General features: G+C 45.4%; 1 protein-coding gene across 7 annotated transcripts in view; it reads right to left on the minus strand.

The window, feature by feature from the left end:
- The window catches only part of LOC138569251 (uncharacterized), a 557,461-nt gene that overhangs the window by 395,167 nt on the left and 144,237 nt on the right, over positions 1 to 18,057 (minus strand). For all 7 annotated transcript variants that reach the window (XR_011303199.1, XM_069647113.1, XM_069647095.1 and 4 more), the window contains one exon: positions 7,460 to 7,540. Coding sequence is in view for 6 of the 7 variants with exons in the window: in XM_069647113.1 (XP_069503214.1) it covers positions 7,460 to 7,540 (81 nt within the window). In the remaining variant the exon portion in view is untranslated. The remainder of the gene's footprint in view (positions 1 to 7,459; positions 7,541 to 18,057) is intronic.

An 18,057-nucleotide genomic window follows, 5' to 3' on the forward strand; every position in this document is an offset into this window, starting at 1 on the left:
CAGTGGGAGTAAAAAACCTTGGTAATGCATGACGTGTTGAAGAAGCTGGATGGATGCCCTGGATGAAGCTCAAGAGACGGCAGAGATGGAGTCTCCAATGAAGTCTGTATAATAGAGAAATACCAAGAGTACTGGAGGCAAAAGGGATTGGAGTGAAGCAAATGCAGACTGTGCATAAACCCATGAATTACATGAGGCACTGGAGATCAAATAGAAAGGCTGGGTAGAATAAGCAAGGAAGCGCAAAGGCGTGGCAGCACGAAACAAGGGTTTAACAAGACAGAAGAAAGTCACAGTAGAATAGGAGCATTACCTCAATAGCGATAAGTTGCAACACAAGGCGTTGTGTACAGGCGACTTTAATCGGAGTCGTGGGTGGAAGCTCCTCCTCCAAGGGCTCAGCACACAATTGGAGATCCAACGGCATGTTGCGGTAATCGGATTTGGTCCGGTTTTTTTGTTGGCATCACTGCGGGCGCCATGTTGTGGTTGGCTAACATGCATTAAATTAATGGTTGGCAATCTCCGGAGCGGACCATATCTTGGTTGGCATGTTGTTGTTCTGGGTTGCACGCCACCTGTCGAGTAAGGACCAGGGACAGAGCCTGGTTCTAACAGCAGGAAGTATGAGAAAGAAACAAACAAGTGCAAGGGGGTGCACGGTAAGGAAAAGAAAAGTATGCAAGGGGCGCAAGAAGCACGATAAGAAAGCAAAGGAAGGTGCAAGAGTGCACAGTGGAAGAGAAAAACAACAAAGAGAAGGTGCCAGTGTGCATGAGAAAGGAGCAAAGGCAAACAAGAAGGGGGACAGGAACCACTTGAAGGTGAAAATGTTACAAGGAGGAACAAGAAATAAAGAGATGGGTTACAGATCAGAGTGTTCACACCTAGGAGAAGCAAAGAACCAGGCGATTTTGAAAGTCTCTGATTGTACCCCACAAGTGAAGAGTGTGTGAAAGAACTGTATCTAAAAGGAAAGGTACATCCTGACAAGCTGAACTTGTGTTTTAAACCAAAAAGGGGCCTACAAGTAGTACACTTGTTTTTTTTTGTGTCATCTTGTGTTGGAAACAGAAAGGGGCCTGAGCTTAGGGAAAGGGAAGGGAATTTTTGAACCGTGAGAGGCCTAACAAAGTTGGAGACTTGTTTTGTTGAAAGAATTGAGGCCTGGGGAAGGGAACCCTCAGAAGTTTGAAAAGGAACTGTTATATTTCTTTTATGGTGTTTGGAACTTGAACAAGTTGTAAGCTTGTAACCCCAAGGAACTAAAGACGCTGAAAGTATTTGAGGATATTGCAAGGGCTCTGTGGAGACGGTTACAAACAGCCCTTTTTGATTGAACTCATTTTTGTGACATTGGGCCTCATTACGACCCTGGCGCTCACGTAATGAAGGGTGCTGGTACGGGACCGGCACCCTTCATTACGTGAGCACTGATTACGAGGTTCCCTTTGCAGGTAAAACCAGATGTCTTTTCCGGGTCCCGCGAGGGGAAGAGGGAGGCAATAACGGGCCATTCGCAATGTGCCTGTTGTAACCTCCCTCCCCATTCCCATTGAGCCCTATGTGGGCTCAAAGGGAATGGGGAATGGTTCCTTCAAGGAGGAATAACCGGGTCCTCCAATGTTGGAATGACCCGGTTATTCCTCATTGAAGGAACCCGGTAATGGAGCCCGGTTTGGAGGTAGCCATGGCTGCCTCCAAACTCGTAATGAGGCCCATTGACCAAGCTACACCTGGTGAGAAGACCACCTGAAACCAATCTTGGTTTCCTATTTTCTATTGTACCACTGTTTTTTCTACCTATCACATTTTTATAAAGAGTGAGGGCAAGCATATGTTTAGACAGAGACAGACTTTTATTTTGGACTATCAGACATCGATAGCCTTTAGAAACATCAGTTAAGGGAACCATCCCTCTAGAGTTAGGACCAGTTAGGCATTACACCAACGCAGGAACCTTAGTAAATAAAGGTTTTGAAACAAACATCTTTGACTCTGTACCTCTCTTGATACCATGCCTGTCTCTCATCTATCTGCTACCACTCTCACTTCCCGCTTTCAGTTTTGTTTTCTCTGCATTGTATTCAAATGGGCCAATGGACTCACCCCTCCCGTATTTTTCCTGAATTAAATTTGCTTTGTACTAAAGGATAACGAGAACCTCACAATTACAACAAAAATTGCAATGCCAGTCAAGAATATCGTTTATAGATATAATCTGGAGATAGTCTTGAAAATCAACGACAATCTGATCTTGAACAGGGCGAACGTCATGAGACTCGTATGTAGGTTCCCGGAAATTAAAATAATTAATTCTAAGGACTTATATCTGATAGAGTTCCCCGACAAATCCAGGTTAGATCGCGTCGCAATTCACATTGTAGACCTAAGAGTGAAACATCTACTGGATAAAGAAGGAGCCAGACTACTTTCCATGGGATTCAGCTTGACAGAATTGGATGTGAGTGAGTCCAGTAAGAGAAAGGAGTGTGAGGATTTGCTATGCTGGGGCAAAGAGCAATACATTGAAGACATATGCACAACTAGAAGATCACCCGGCAAACAATCCATCAACGGCGACCCATCTGGGCCGGGCACTAAAAGGTCAGAAAACCCAGCCCTCTAGACGGGTCACATTTAATAGATTTGTGAGTTCTGAATAAAACCCCAGTGCTATTGGGAACAAAAAGCAAGTGTGGAAAGGGGATGATTGGAGCTGGTTAGCAGCTACATTGGCTTCAAAACCATAACGCCAACAGGAATTACAAGACATTTTCATGCCACAAGTTAATAGCAGCAAACCATACAAAGCCATGAACTTCGAATCTTGGAACACCAGGGGCTTCATGCACCTTTTTGGGAAAGGGGATTTGATTTTTGAGGACTACGATATCCTGTGCCTTCAGGAAACTTGGCTCAGGGAGATGCCAATCCTGGAGGGCTATGTGGTCTATCTAAACCCAGCCCTGAAAGGGTGGCTGGCTGTCCGACTGCTGGTATGATTATTGCAGTCAATAGGTCTATTGGTTGGCAGGTACGTTATATGAGGAATCCAAACCCTCTAGTCCAACTAATTGTGCTGGAAAACAATCCTAAAACCGAAGGCCAGCAGAGAACTCGTTTGGTATGTAACCTCTACTGGAAACCGGCTTCTCTCTTGGCTGGTAACTTTGTAGCCATGATGATGACCTATATTGAGGAAGAACAAGTGGCTAAGAACAATCTAAAGATCCTGCTATGTGGTGACCAAAATGTTGATTGCTTCGACGATGTTAAGGCACTAATAATTGATTTACCAACAAAGTCTTCACCTAAGGTCACAAGAGGGCTCCTTTGGTGGGAAGAACTATTGAAAAGAAATATCCATATACTAAATAGTCATCTAAAGGGGGACTCCCCTCCAAATATAATATGGAAGAGAGGCGAACAAGGAAAAATCGTAGACTATGTATTCGCCTCAGAAAACCTCTCTGGAAAGTTAGGATCTTTGGACATAATAAGAACTACCCACAGCGACCACGACCTGCTCCAGCTAAAAGGCCACTACAAGTCCACTGGTTACCTTCACCCGAATTACCTCCTACCTCACTCGACTTTGGAATTTACGACTGGACTGAACCGCTTAAGAATTGATCAAAGTAAGTTGATCCGTTTCAAGGCATTAGCCACTACTGGCCTTTCTACAGATGAAGCAGGAAAACCTCAGTCGATTTTGGAATATTCATTGGCTTTAAAATTATTTGAAGTAAAAAGAGGACAAGGAACTAGAAGAGTCTACACAGTTAAACATGAAGAAGTGGCAGATAATAAGAAAGCGCTAAACAAACTGCGCCGGAGCCACAGAAGATTCCTGACGCTAATAACTGCAGAGGGGATCAGACGGGCAAATCAAATGTACAAAAACTGGCTAAAACATCACAGAAGCCGGTTATGCCAGATGGACGACGAAAACATGCTAAAGTTACTCGCCTCAAAGAATATTGCTGGCATGTGGAAGATGTTTAATGCACTAACGGCTCCACAGGATGCCCTACTTGGTAATCCAGTATCAGAGGGGACCTGGGAGAGCCATTCTGGTAGACTATTCAACCAAGAGGGGAACCCCATTCTGAGACCAGCTATGAGTAGCTACAGCGTATGGAGTTTTGCAATTGACAAGGAAGAAATCAGGAATTTGATAGACACAGCGAATAGGTCAAGGGCCGCAGGGCCAGATGGCCTCACCAATGCATTACTTAAAAAAGATCCGAATACTGGGCTGACTTCATGTCGCAATTGTTTGAGAAAATTAAAGATACAAGGATGATTCCTCAGTCCTGGACTAAATCTATTGTGTTACCCATTTACAAGAGAGGCAATAGGTCTGATCCCACCAACTACAGACCTATCACCCTCCTCGATGCGGTCAGCAAATTGTTCTCGGCAATTATACTGAAGGAACTAAACATGTGGAGTAAAGTCACGAAACACCAGGACCTCTGGCAGTCGGGATTTAAAAAAGGAACCGGAACTTCCTTAAATCTATTTATGATCAACCTTTTCATGTGCAGGATAAAAAGCGCCACGAACAACAATACAATCTACATTGCTTCGATAGACCTGGCACATGCCTTTTATTTAATAGACCAGAATATTCTTTGGTTTAAATTGCAAAAATGGGGCTGCCCATTCTATCTAAGAGAAGCCCTGGAGCTACTCCATTCCTCAAACACGATTAGAGTAAGCCTCAACAAGAGAGGGACTCTAACAAAGGAAATATCTTCTTCCAAGGGTTTAAAGCAGGGGTGTCCACTGGCCCTGGCAATCTTCAACCGCTGTACTTCCAAAATTGAAGAGGAGTTTACCAACGTGAGATGCTTTCCTCCACGAATCTCCGGAACAGCAGTGGGAAGATCTTATGCAGATGATCTTTTGTTATTTGACCAAACAGTGATACGGCTGCAAAGACAGCTGGATGCTTTGGCAAGCCACGTTGACTCTAATGAGGTAGTAATCAATCCAAAAAAATCTAAATTTATAACACTAAGCAACGCTAGACGGTCACAACAAGCTAAAAGAGCTTGGTTCCTCAATGGGGAGAAAGTCCCTGAAGTTGCAGAGATGACATATCTTGGTTTATCTCTGAATAACAGTACTAATGATTCTCCTGGCTTGATGGCTTTAAAATCTAAAGCCAGGAATCTAGCCACTCATGCTAGAATCATCAAACAGAGTTATTGTAAGTTCTCCCTATCTCTGGTTATTGAGTTTTATAAAATTATGGTAATGCCAATACTTACATACGGCGCTGAAACTCAATTACAGCTAGCAGGGTCAGCGTGGCGACAAGCTGAGGGGATCTTTTGAAGAAGAACACTTTACTTGCCAAACTCACTGCCAGTTGAAACTGTTCGCAGAGAGCTAGGCTTGTCATCCCTGTACACAGTTTTGGAGTGGAAATCATTATCTTTTCTTCATAAATGTAGGGATCCCACTGGGGAGGGAGGCTTTGAAGTATTGTATAGTGCCCTGAAGAAAAATCAGGAAAGACCTCTGCTGGAGTGGAAAAGTATATACTCAGCAATACTCCAAAACTTGGCTCTCTCAGAAGATACCCTGTTGGAGAACCCAGGATATGTAAAAAAAAACATCTGGACCTTGACAGGATTACCACAAAGAATAGGATTGTTTCATTCAAAAGTGGAAGAGCATTGGGAGGTGGCTTCAGTAAAAGAGGTGAGTCCTAGAGCTACAGAAAGAAATTCCCATCACCCACTCTTAGACAGGAATTCATGAGACTTTGCCTAAACCTCTTCCCGACTAAGAACGTAACTGAGAGATGGCAGATTGAAAGCGATCGTAACTACTCATGTACATTCTTCCTAGATCCACTTGAAACTCAGATGCATCTTATGATTGAGTGCTTGGCTCTGAAGGACCTAAGGACAAAACATCTGGGGAAGTTCTTAAAAAATTGCTCCACAGGGATTTTTAAAGAAACATGGGATCTCTCGATGCAAGGGAGAAGAACTACTGAGATATTGGCACTACTAGCTTTTTTTTAGGATATTTCAAACATGTTCGTAAAACAGTGAATGAGTATTTTATTTGCACTAGAGGCGAACCAAGGAAAAGGAAATGAAACCCGGATTGTGGGTTTTACCATCTTGGACATGATGACTTTATATGTGAATGTATTCCTGTGTGTTTATCTTTGTGTTTGTTTTTTTTTTTTAATTTCTTATTTCTTCTGAATAGTTGGATGTTGCAAATTGGGTTTATAGAGATTGAATGTAGCATAAAAAGTTTAAAACGGTAAACTAAGAAATGCTAATGAAAACATTTTTACAAAAATTTAAATTTGTTTTTCATGTTTGGTCAATTTGTAAACATTTGTAAACCGTTGGACTGTTTTCTTATTCCTATACAGCACTTTGGCGAAAGGGCTCTATAAATCTAATCGAAGAAATAATACATTACTAAGGAGGAGGATGACATTGCCCGTGTAGATGAAGAGTATGGCACCAGGGTCGGACTGGGACATGAAATAGGCCCGGAAACCCCCCAAAAAGTGGCCCTCAAACCATCATCCGTGAATCACATCTATTCACGACTTTACAGAAAATGCTACTTATGGAGGGTCAATGTGTTTGTCGCATGTTATGTTTTGTGTAAACGCTTGACAAAGTGATAACATAACTTTTGTTTTTTGATCTTTTAAAAAAAAAATCATCACACAGTTAAATACTTATTTTGCAGAACCAGACTCAAGGCATGTCTACTAGTTGCCACACGTAAAGAAAAAAGTTGTATTTAATAAGCAGTACAGCAAAATGATTACACTGGAAATTACCTTGCCAGTAGTATTTATGGTCAAATATTACATTACAACACAACTCATAAATTAACATAACTTTATATACTTGCAGTTCTGTGACAGGGTCCACAGTTCCGAGGCACAGGAGTGGAATGAACCAACCACCCCCACTGTGGTTTTGGGACCTGGAAGTCGATGCTTATACAGGGCTCTGCCACCTCAGCAGGGAAGAAGGGTTAGGGTGACGATGGTTGGATAGGAAGAGGGGAAGTAGGAAAACCAGAATAAGGTTTAGGGAGAGGTTATGGATAGGTTGGGAATGTGCTCTGCAACAGGGCCTTTGAGAGAGTTGTGTAATCCAGGTTTTTCTTTTGCTCTGGCACACATTAAGCCTGGATGCAAATTCACAATAACAAAACTTGGCCAGATTGAAAGAGGAGAGCGACTGATTCTCTAACTCTAATTTGGGTGTGGAGGAATAGGATTGTTCTGCCTGGTTACTGCTGCTTATAGACTGGACTGGATCCTAGGGTGGCCGGGTTCCTGGAGGGTGACAAAAGCTGTGCATAGTAAAGGATGCCAAAGCGTCTGAAGTATGCTATACAGGACCACCTTACATTATACTGCATAGAAGATATACAAACACTAGTGGTTACTTACACGCAGTGATGGGCGTGCCTGGCTGGCTGTTGGTAGCTCTGCTAAAGCCTGGTTATAGTGGGTACTTGAACAGCGACCTGCCTGCAAAAACAAACAAAGTAACGATGATGAAGACTCAATAAACACAGTATATGTCATATACACACAGTGCAGGGCTTGTAACAAAGATATAACGAGCACCGAAGCATCACCCAATAGCTAGGGGCTAACCCACAAAAAAGGATTAGAGCAATCAGGACCATACAAGCTGTGCACTAGCAGCAATAGTAGCCAGGCAAATAAATGATATCTTCCCCGGTGGTAACTGCTAACTAGCAAATGGTAGGACATCTACCGGAGGCACGGCAATCAGCATGCTGTGCTGAATAACCACAACCACAGATGGAACTGTAATATAAATCATTGGTACGCCGTACCACTAGTCCATTTAATTTTTACAGTGTACCTTTACTTCAAAGACTGAAGAAGAAATGCGTCGTAGGTGCTCTCTCTTGCTCCCGAGCCAGTTATAGAATCGGCTAAGTCTGGACATTCAAGCACTGGCCGTTTCCGAGTCAGAGCTGGGCAGACACACATAGCATTTGTGTCTCTGCAGGTGGTTAAGGTGCCCAGGTTGCAAACCTTTATCATTGGCACTGTGGCAGAGCCTTTCCCAATCCCTGCTGGCTTACAAGGTGTCATGTCACCAGTAGAATATCACCATGTCATGCAGTGTGGACTGTGGGGCTGCGATGCAGCGCATCCTGGCACCCACTTACACTGAATATTATACAGTCAAAATCACCCCAGCTTGAGAAATGTATTGTCGGTTGGCACTGCCAGCCATAGGCAGCATGATCATTGCCAAGACTGCTGAGCCAAGCAGTCTATATCCTCTCTAAATACTGCTTCAATGCCCACATTTTAAGGGTGGCATACTGGAGCTGTATATGCACTGCAAATGGAACAACAGCCGAACAGCGTGCTCACAGCTTGCTCTACCAAGCACCTACAATATACTCTTTCACCGCTGCCAGCTCTGGTCAACACACCCACCACTCACACTGCCTACCCTTCTCAGTGCACTAGTGCAAGCACACCACATGTAAGCAGTAAACCAGCTGCTGGCACAGCCATCCCTAATACCCATACTGGCATCTAACACTCTCAATGGGAGCATTACCTGCTGAACTGCCAGTGTTAAGCAATGCACTCATTCACACGTTCAGTGTACCGACTAATTAAACCGCCCTAACCCCAGAAGTATAGCAATCACAAACACATTCATCTCTGGGAATACAGTATGTCTGCCTTTGCAAGGGTATGTTTTAGTACGTGTTCTGTTATGTTTTGCAAGAGCTTAAACTGATTTAGCAGAATCTGTCCATGTATCGTCTCCCCACTCGGTCATGCTCATCATTTATAAATGTGATGTATGAACGTATCCCTTAACACAATGGATGAACACCTGCAGATTAGGAAGCATTCAAACAAGAACAATGGCAAAGCAGATGGCCGACACCCCCTGCACCTTTTCACCATTAATGAGGATACGCTTTCCATAGGAGAATACTCATAGCAGCAGGGCCTGCAAGTGTCAAGTGCTGCAAGGCCTGCCTTGGGAAGGGCGCGCCGCGCGCAGTCCAGCAGGGAGAGAACATCTCCAGACAAGGCCAACCACAAAGGAACATTGCACCGTAAGAACTAGGAACAAAAGTACAAGTCATTTAAAGACATATATTTTTTCTAAGTAAATCTGTGCAGAGCATCGTGTTAATTAAGGGGAAGGACCAGAATAGATGATGCCACAATAAGAACTCTCTCTGGAAAAACCTTGTACTCCCGCCCCAAAACGTAGGAATTCTGCCCTTTAGCTTTGCAATTATAAAGTAATTCCGATAACAGGTCTGATAGTGGTGGGGGGTCGAGAAAGGGGGCAGGGAATAGGGGAACAGAGCTGTAAAGGGAATGCACTTGAAGAAATTACCCAGCATTGCACACTCTTATTCATTAGAATAATCCACATTTACTTCAGTGGTCCTGCCACAAATTCTCCCAGACTAATGATCAGTTCAATTCAGGCCAGCATTTCAATGTTAGCGGATATTTGGGTAGAGCGTTTTGAGGACAGGTCGTTTCAGGCACCTGTATTTTTGTAATATTAAATAAAATAGTGGAATGGGTTAAGCTCCTGCTGCAGAGATCTGTATGTAATCTTGACCCAGGAAATGTTCATATAAATCGACCTTAGATTTCTTAACCTTCCGGGAATCACGTCCCTATGCTTGTTTTGCTTTGTGCACAAGCTTTATTTTGAGGGGGTAGGAGGGTCTTCTGGAAGCATGCACTCAAAGGTCATGTTGCTACCAAGCTTCTCCTATACCAGGGGAAGGATAATTTGAAGGCCTGGCTAAATTAGGGTCACCGACAGATCCAGTACAATCATCTATTTTCTGTTATATTCATCTCAACCTTCTCCTTTCTAACCCGTGGACGCTATAGAAATTATTTCTTTATAAATATCTCTAAATTTGTAAGCGTGTATTCTCTTATTTTGAAATAAGTACGCTGAAACTGAAAGTATACGTTTTCCTGTTAGGGAAACAACTTTTATTTTTGAATTACCTTTCCTTTCTTTTCTTTTTTTAGGTAAAAGGATACGTTTTCAATTTGGTAGATGAGTTCTACTGATGAAATCTTCATGCAGCGGATGGGGTCTTTCCAGGTAAGTCTTTACGGGTAGGAATGTTCTATTCTCATCTTCTTCAAGTCTCTCTCTACATTTCTTTTAGTTCATTGCCTTTCAAAAGTCTTGGTCTTTTCTTATTAAATTCTTACAAAGGTTTCCTGTCATATGCTGCTCACAGTCTCTGTTTTATCAATAAGTTCTGGTGCTTTATTCATTTTCTAGCTTGTAATATCTTACTCCTTGACCACCTGCTTTAGTAGTCTCTCCGTCTTTTAACTTTTAATCCCAGTATGCAATGGTTCTGCTTTCGCCCTTTTATTTGGAAAGTCTGGTTCCTCCTCTTTTCATTAAACTCTCATCTAATGGGGAACAGTTTTCCTCCTTTTCAGAATCTTCACTTTACACACCCGTGTGTTCGTAACTAAAACTCCTCTCTCCCTTTCAGCCACTCACTGGCTCACTCGTAGCTTGATCCGGTTTGATTTGACCCTAGAGACTGGCTTGCAGCGTCTCTTTTCATCCAGTCCTTTTACATGCTGCGTGCTCGTTGCGGCTTCTGCCTTACAGCCACACTCCTCGCTGACTCGTTAGTCTAGGAAGTTCCGCCTCCCCAGCTGACGGATGGACAAGTCTCCGGGACACTGTTACACACTCCCAGCTGTTACGAGGGAGTTCCGCCCCTTCAGCTGTACGACAATAAGCACTCTGTCCCTCGCCTTCACCTCCCGTAACAGCAAGTTCCTCACAGCATGGTGCGATCTTCGGATCGTCTGTTTTGAAAAAAAAAGGGATTTCCCCACCGCACTTGCGTGAGAGAGGACGTCGCTGCTCAGACTCCTACTCCCCTCTCCGGTATAACGCGGCGGCCTCCCTCTCGCCTTGTTGCGCTGGTCACGGCGTGAAGACTTCAGCACTGGCAACCTGCGATTGCCGATCGCTCCATAAACTTCTGCAACAAGTTATAACGTTGGTTGCAACAGCGCAACTCTTAAATGAACACCGTCTTCTTCGTTTTCTCACTCCGGACCTCTGTAAGCCCAGCGATTGTGATGTCGTCACATGACTCCCTAGTCACGTGTGAAGGAACACGGGGCAACAGGAAGGGGAGGGACGGGATATGACGTGGGGTAACCACTTCGGAGACCGTGTGAGGAAATAAAGGATGTGTTGAACGAAGGCTCCGCGTCTGTGCCTTATTTCAGGGTGTAACGTTTTACACATCTCGACACTGGCGACGAGGAACTCACGCAGCGAACACACGGAAGCGTACGGCGGGTGGAAGAAAATACACACTCCCCGCCAGCTGAGACTCTCCTAGAAGTCCGAGCGAGGTCTCGTAAGCATCTGTCAACGGCGACAGGTTGGTCAGCGGGTGGAGCGTGTCGGCTCCCCGCGATTGTCACACGTGGTGCGCGAGTGGAGCGCAGTCGGCTCCTCGCGACCACTCCAGAGTGGCAGAATCATCCGTGAGTTGAGCGCGTAGGTTCCTCACACAGAGGCACGTGAGTGGAGCGGGTCGGCTCCTCACAGCGTTTTCCCTCACCAGCAACGTGTAGGAATTCCGCGGGTGGAGCGCGTCGGCTCCCCGCGACGGCTCCTGTCTGGGAAAGGTTTTGGCCCGCGAGTGGAGCGCAGTCGGCTCTTCGCGCTGAAGCGTGTGAGTGGAGCGCGTCGGCTCCTCACAGCGCTTCCCGCCAAAAAGGAAAGGCAGCAACCTCAGTGGGTGGAGCGCGTCAGCTCCCCACGCACACACAGGTACGATCAATCTAAAGAGCACGCAAGTGGAGCACATCGGCTCCGTATACAAACACCACACGGAACATCCACCATCATCAGGCCTTCAAGTAAAACGTATTAATCTGTCATCCACTACACTTATTGAGTGCGCAATTATACTTTGTCTGTCATGCTGGATGACTCGTCTGAGGAATCACTAACAGTACAAGTAACTCCCGCCAAAACAACACGCACAAGCATGACGGACGGCCTGATATCACAACTGCCCCCCAATTTTGACCTGAGCGACACCAGTACACTGGGACCAAGGTGGAAAAAGTGGGTGAGGGATTTCGAAGTATGTCTCAAGGCGGTAGGGCCTTTGGAGGATGAAAGGAAGCACAGTTTGCTCACACATGCCATAGGATCAAATGTGAGAGACATTCTAGATGAAATTCCTGAAGATGACATAGACACTTACACCAAATTAAAGACAACCCTAACCAATTACTTCACGCCACACACAAACGTGGACTATGAGCGTCACATTTTTCACACCACTAAACAACTGAAAGGTGAAACAATGGATGCATTTGTGATGAGATTAAGAATAAAGATGAAACACTGCGATTTTAACAACTACTCTAATGAGGAAGCCCTTCGCTCACAGATAATTGTAGGGTGTGAAAGCAGTGACTTCAGAAAACGACTCCTACAAAAGCCTCGAAACCTGGAAGAGATTCTACGCCTGGCTCGATCCGAGGCGGCGCTAACAGCACAGGTGGAAAGTCTTGAGGGCATCACCATCATTCACGGGAAGCATGAAAATCTACACAAACTTGAAAGCACCACCAGAGGGAACACAGATCCATTTTGCTATCGTTGTGGACATGAGTATCCTCATGAAGGCACCTGTTCCGCCATGGGTCAAATTTGTTCTGCCTGTGGGGGAGAAAATCACTACAAGGCTGTGTGTTTCATCTATCGCAGCAAAGTGCGAGGAAGTGGAAGACATAGACGCTCCACTCCAGAAAGAGAAGTGAGGCGTATGAGTCCCAGTCGTGAGTCACACTACCATAATGACACAACACGCCGCCGACAACGAGAAGAAACATCCGATAGAAGACAAACAAAGACCACACATGAATGGCGTGACAACAAATCTTCATCCTCCGGACGGAAAAGACGTCCCCGGAGATATGTCAGGTGTCTGGTAGAACAATCACATTCTGACAGCATCTCTAGCACCTCCTCAGAGGACAAACCCAAGAAGGAATCAAATCCACATAGAGGAGAAACACGGACAAAAGGTTACCTATATGCCCTTGGAAACCCCACAGCAAAAGAAAATAGCCCTACTCTCATCATAAATGTCAACCAAGTGGCTGCCGAATTTCTGGTGGACACTGGAGCCACAGTAAACGTGGTGAGTGAGGAAGTGTACAACAACATGCCAAATGCCCCACGTTTGCAACCCGCGAGAGCACTCATTTTTCCATATGGCTCCAAGACGCCACTACCATGCAAAGGCTTTTTCACGGCGTCATGTCGATACAAAGATCACGTGAAGGAAATACCCATGCATGTTCTTGAAGCTGCCACTGACAGTGGATGTATTCTCAGCTACAAATCTGCGGTCGACATGGGCCTAATCCATGTTATATATAGACTCATGATGCACAAACACCTGGATCCCACCGCCAACATTGACAAAATTTTCCCTGCACTGTTCAGAGGACTCGGAAAATTGAAGGACAGACAAATTGAACTACATATAGACAACAACATTCCTCCGGTAGCGCAGCATTACCGCGGCATTCCCATCAATATACAAAAACAAGTGGAAACCGAATTAATGAAACTCTTAGAAGCAGACATAATTGAACCTGCTGAAGGCCCCACTCCGTGGGTATCCCCCATTGTGCCAGTCCCGAAAAAAGACTCCGCTGACATTCGCATTTGCGTAGACATGCGAAGACCAAATGAAGCAATCTTGAGAGAACGTCACCAGTCTCCTAGGATAACGGACATGGTGCATCTACTCAATGGAGCCACAGTGTTTTCAAAACTGGACCTCAATAAGGGGTACCATCAATTAGAACTTCACAAAAAGTCCAGGTACATCACCACTTTTGCCACTCACCTGGGCCTCTACAGATACAAGCGGCTCAGTTTTGGAGTTTCTTCAGCGGCCGAAATATTTCAGTCGGAAATTCATAACGTAATAAAACATGTGCCAAATTGCTTAAACTATAGTGACGACATCCTAGTGTTTGGACAAAATCAAGAACAGCACGATGACACCCTTATGCGTGTGTGCATGGCACTGGAGGAAGCACACCTCACCTTGAACAAGGACAAATGTGAATTTAGAAAGCCAACCCTGCGATTCTTCGGCCACATCTTCTCCAAAAATGGAATGACTCCGGATCCTGAGAAGGTCAGAGCACTCACAAACACAACACCACCGACCTCCGTCACCGATCTGCGATCGTTTCTTGGTCTGGCAAGCTATTGCACGAGATACATTAAGGACTTCGCATCCGTCAGTGCACCCTTGAGAGCCCTCACCAAACTTAACGCCGATTTCCGATGGACGGATGAATGCCAACAGGCGTTCCAAATCATCAAGGATCGCATCGCTGATGCCAAAAACATGGCATACTTTGACCCACAGAAACACACAGAATTAATAGTGGATGCTAGTCCAGTTGGCCTAGGAGCCATTCTAACTCAACTAGATCACAAAGATGGCCAGGCCATACACATAGTATCATATGCCAGTCGCAGCCTCTCAAAAACTGAACAAGCATATTCACAAGCGGAGAGGGAAGGTTTGGCGGTCGTGTGGGCATGCGAACATTTTCATCTTTTCCTATATGGGAAGCCTTTCACCATAGTCACCGACCACCAGGCACTATTATTCATCTATGGAAATGCTCAGGCCAAGATGCCTCCCAGAATAGCTAGATGGGCCTTAAGGCTCCAAGACTATCAATTCAACATCATTCATCGACCCGGAAAGGAACAAAATCCTGCAGACTTCCTTTCGCGCCATCCCAGTCAAGACTGCCACTCCGATCCATCCATTGCAGATCAATACATCATGTATGTGGTCCAAGAAAGTACACCACAAGGCTTGGACATGGAACAAATAGCCAGAGAAACCAACTCGGACCCTGCAATACAGGTCATTATGAGATGTCTTGAGACAGGGCACTGGAAACAGGCAAAGCAACTCAAAGAAGGTGCAGAAGAAGAAACCAAGCAAGACATCACCTGTCTGCTCACAGTAAAGGATGAACTTGCGGAAACAGAAGGACTCTTACTGAAAGGGACAAAACTAGTGATTCCTCGCTCATTAAGAAAAAGGGTCCTTGAGCTTGCACATGAAGGACACCGGGGAATAATGTCCACAAAAAGGATGTTACGACAAAGGGTATGGTTTCCCCAAATGGACACACAAGTGGAAGAATTGCTAAAAAACTGTCCCACGTGTGTGGTTCTTAACCCTCAAACTAGACCTGAACCCCTCAAAATGACTGAATTGCCAAACGGAACCTGGGAAGAAATTGCCATCGATCATTATGGTCCTCTGGAAGGAGGTGAATATGTCTTAGTGGCCATCGATGAGTACTCGAGATTCCCAGATACACAAATTGTACCGTCAACAGCAGCATATCACACTATCCCCGCACTGGACAGAATGTTTGCCACATACGGAATTCCAAAAGTAGTGAAATCAGATAATGGACCCCCATTCACCGGACAAGATTTCAAAACCTTCGCGGAATACATGGGTTTCCACCACAGAAAAGTAACACCGTTATGGCCTCAAGCGAACGGCACAGTTGAACGGTTCATGGGAAGTATTAAACGCACCACGCAGATAGCTCGCCTGACTGGAGAGCCACTGGAAAAATTACTGTGCAAGTTAATGAGAGACTACCGCAATACCCCACACAGTACCACTGGCAAGTCACCGTCAGAAGTCATGTTTGGCAGAAATGTGCGAACTAGACTACCGCACATAGAACTGGAGGAAGAACGGTACAAAGGAGACACTGCAATGAGACAACAAGACACGGCCCAGAAAATGAACATGAAAACCATGGCAGATAAGAAAAGGAGGGCCGAGGAGAATAGTTTGGAGCCGGGGGACATCGTCGTTGCGCGACAGCCACAACATTGCAAAAACATGGCATCGTTCAATGAAGAGCCCCTCACCATCACACAGAGGAAAGGCTCTCTCATCACGGCTGAGGGAACAACGCACACGATGACAAGAAACAGCTCTCACTTCAAGAAAATGCCAGGGATCATACCCCTAGTCGAACATTACATGCCAAGGGACACTCTGATGCGGGATGCACCCTATGAAGGAGACCAAGAAGATTCCGACACTGATGAGCCCCATTGGCCATCTCAGGAATCGAGCGAAAGAAATAACTGGAGACCTCAGAGATCTCGACGTCGACCACCGCGTCTCATTGAGGAGATGCCCTGATAATGAACTTAATGTTTAGTATCGGGGGGGTGTGATGTCGTCACATGACTCCCTAGTCACGTGTGAAGGAACACGGGGCAACAGGAAGGGGAGGGACGGGATATGACGTGGGGTAACCACTTCGGAGACCGTGTGAGGAAATAAAGGATGTGTTGAACGAAGGCTCCGCGTCTGTGCCTTATTTCAGGGTGTAACGTTTTACACATCTCGACAGCGATAACCGTTGTTTTCCTCCTCCAGTTCATCCGTCTACAAGCAACCCGCAAAAACAAAGGAAAAAGGTCAATAGCCTGATTCTCGACCATGGTTGGATAAAAACACTGTAACTCATCCTCCCCAGTTGACAGAAATATTTAACCCTTCAATGCTCAGCCTGTCCTGCTTATCCCAGTATTACCAGAGCCAGTGTCTGACGGGAGATCCCCTGTGTCCCCTGTGTCCTTCAGAGTGGATTCCTTACAACCTTGTTATACCATAAACCCTGTAACACCGACAGTAGTTGGTGCTTCACGTTTCACTATTGGTGTGGGTGACATTTCCTCTCCCAAATATCTAGGCAACGCCTACTCGCTCTTATAGAAAATCTATTTTTAGCTCAAAACCAAGTTTTCAAGTGACACGCACACATACGAAAATCAATTCATCCTCACTAGTTTGTATTGTGAGCTATAGGAATGGTCATCATTAGTTTCATAGTCTGTCATTCTTCTTTATAGAGCACTAAATTAGTGCTGCGCCCTTTGCAAACCTTATGCTACGTTCGCCTGCGATTTAGGAAAAGACATCTATGAGTGTCACTGTCCACAATTATCTTGTAGTTAGCAGAGGGTGACCCGCCCAAAGTTCAAGCCTTGCAGTGATCAGAAAGCTGACCGAAGTAACTCTCTAGGCCTCACACAGCCATTCCTTGTTGACCTATGGGGACTTGTGAAGGTTTGCTCAATGTGTATGCAGGTGCCCCCAGAAGGACAGTCGCCATTCGGGGTGGGGTAGTCAGCCACATGAAGGTGTGTTTTTGTCAGACAAGAGACTGACCCTTTTACTCATGGTCTAATGTGAAGCAACTGCGATACAAGCTAAAAGTAGCACACCGCAAACTCTAGGTTGTGGTGGTTTTATGGCCTAGTCAAGTGAAGAAAAAAGGGTATTGCGCAAAGCCGCTCATGCTGTCAGCAGGGTTAGCACGAGAAACAACCTGACTCTCCCGACACTAAACAACGCAACCCAACACCTCCCTTTCGTTACCTGGTCGAAACCAGACGTCAACCTACTCACGGTGTTAGGTAAAGCATTTAGTATGAAACTTGCTGAACCTGTATACAATTTTTTATTTACTCACTGTCTGCACGCCGGCCCACGTCACAAATGTCTCCACGACGGTCCAGAGTAGACATTAAAGTCATTCTCCTCCTCATCCTCACCTCGGCTGCCTGGCTGGGCCGAGCAAGCAGCTTGAATATAGGCCGCTTTGTTGTGACGTCTTCTGAGCTAGAACTCTTGGCATGCTGGCTGCTGCTCACTCTGCTCTCTCAGACCCTCGTCTTCTCTTCCTGGCAGTGGCTTCCTCCTCGACAACTGTCTGAGTCCCAGCCTGTGCTGGGGTGTTGTAGTTGCCAGCAGACAGCACACCCAATGCGCTTGACGGCAGGACACGGACGGAACGTGTCTGACTCCTGATGATTGGCTGTAGTGCTGCCTGCTGCCAGT

Source organism: Ambystoma mexicanum, chromosome 1p, assembly GCF_040938575.1.
Source record: "Ambystoma mexicanum isolate Mex_15411 chromosome 1p, UKY_AmexF1_1, whole genome shotgun sequence".
NCBI lineage: Eukaryota > Metazoa > Chordata > Amphibia > Caudata > Ambystomatidae > Ambystoma > Ambystoma mexicanum.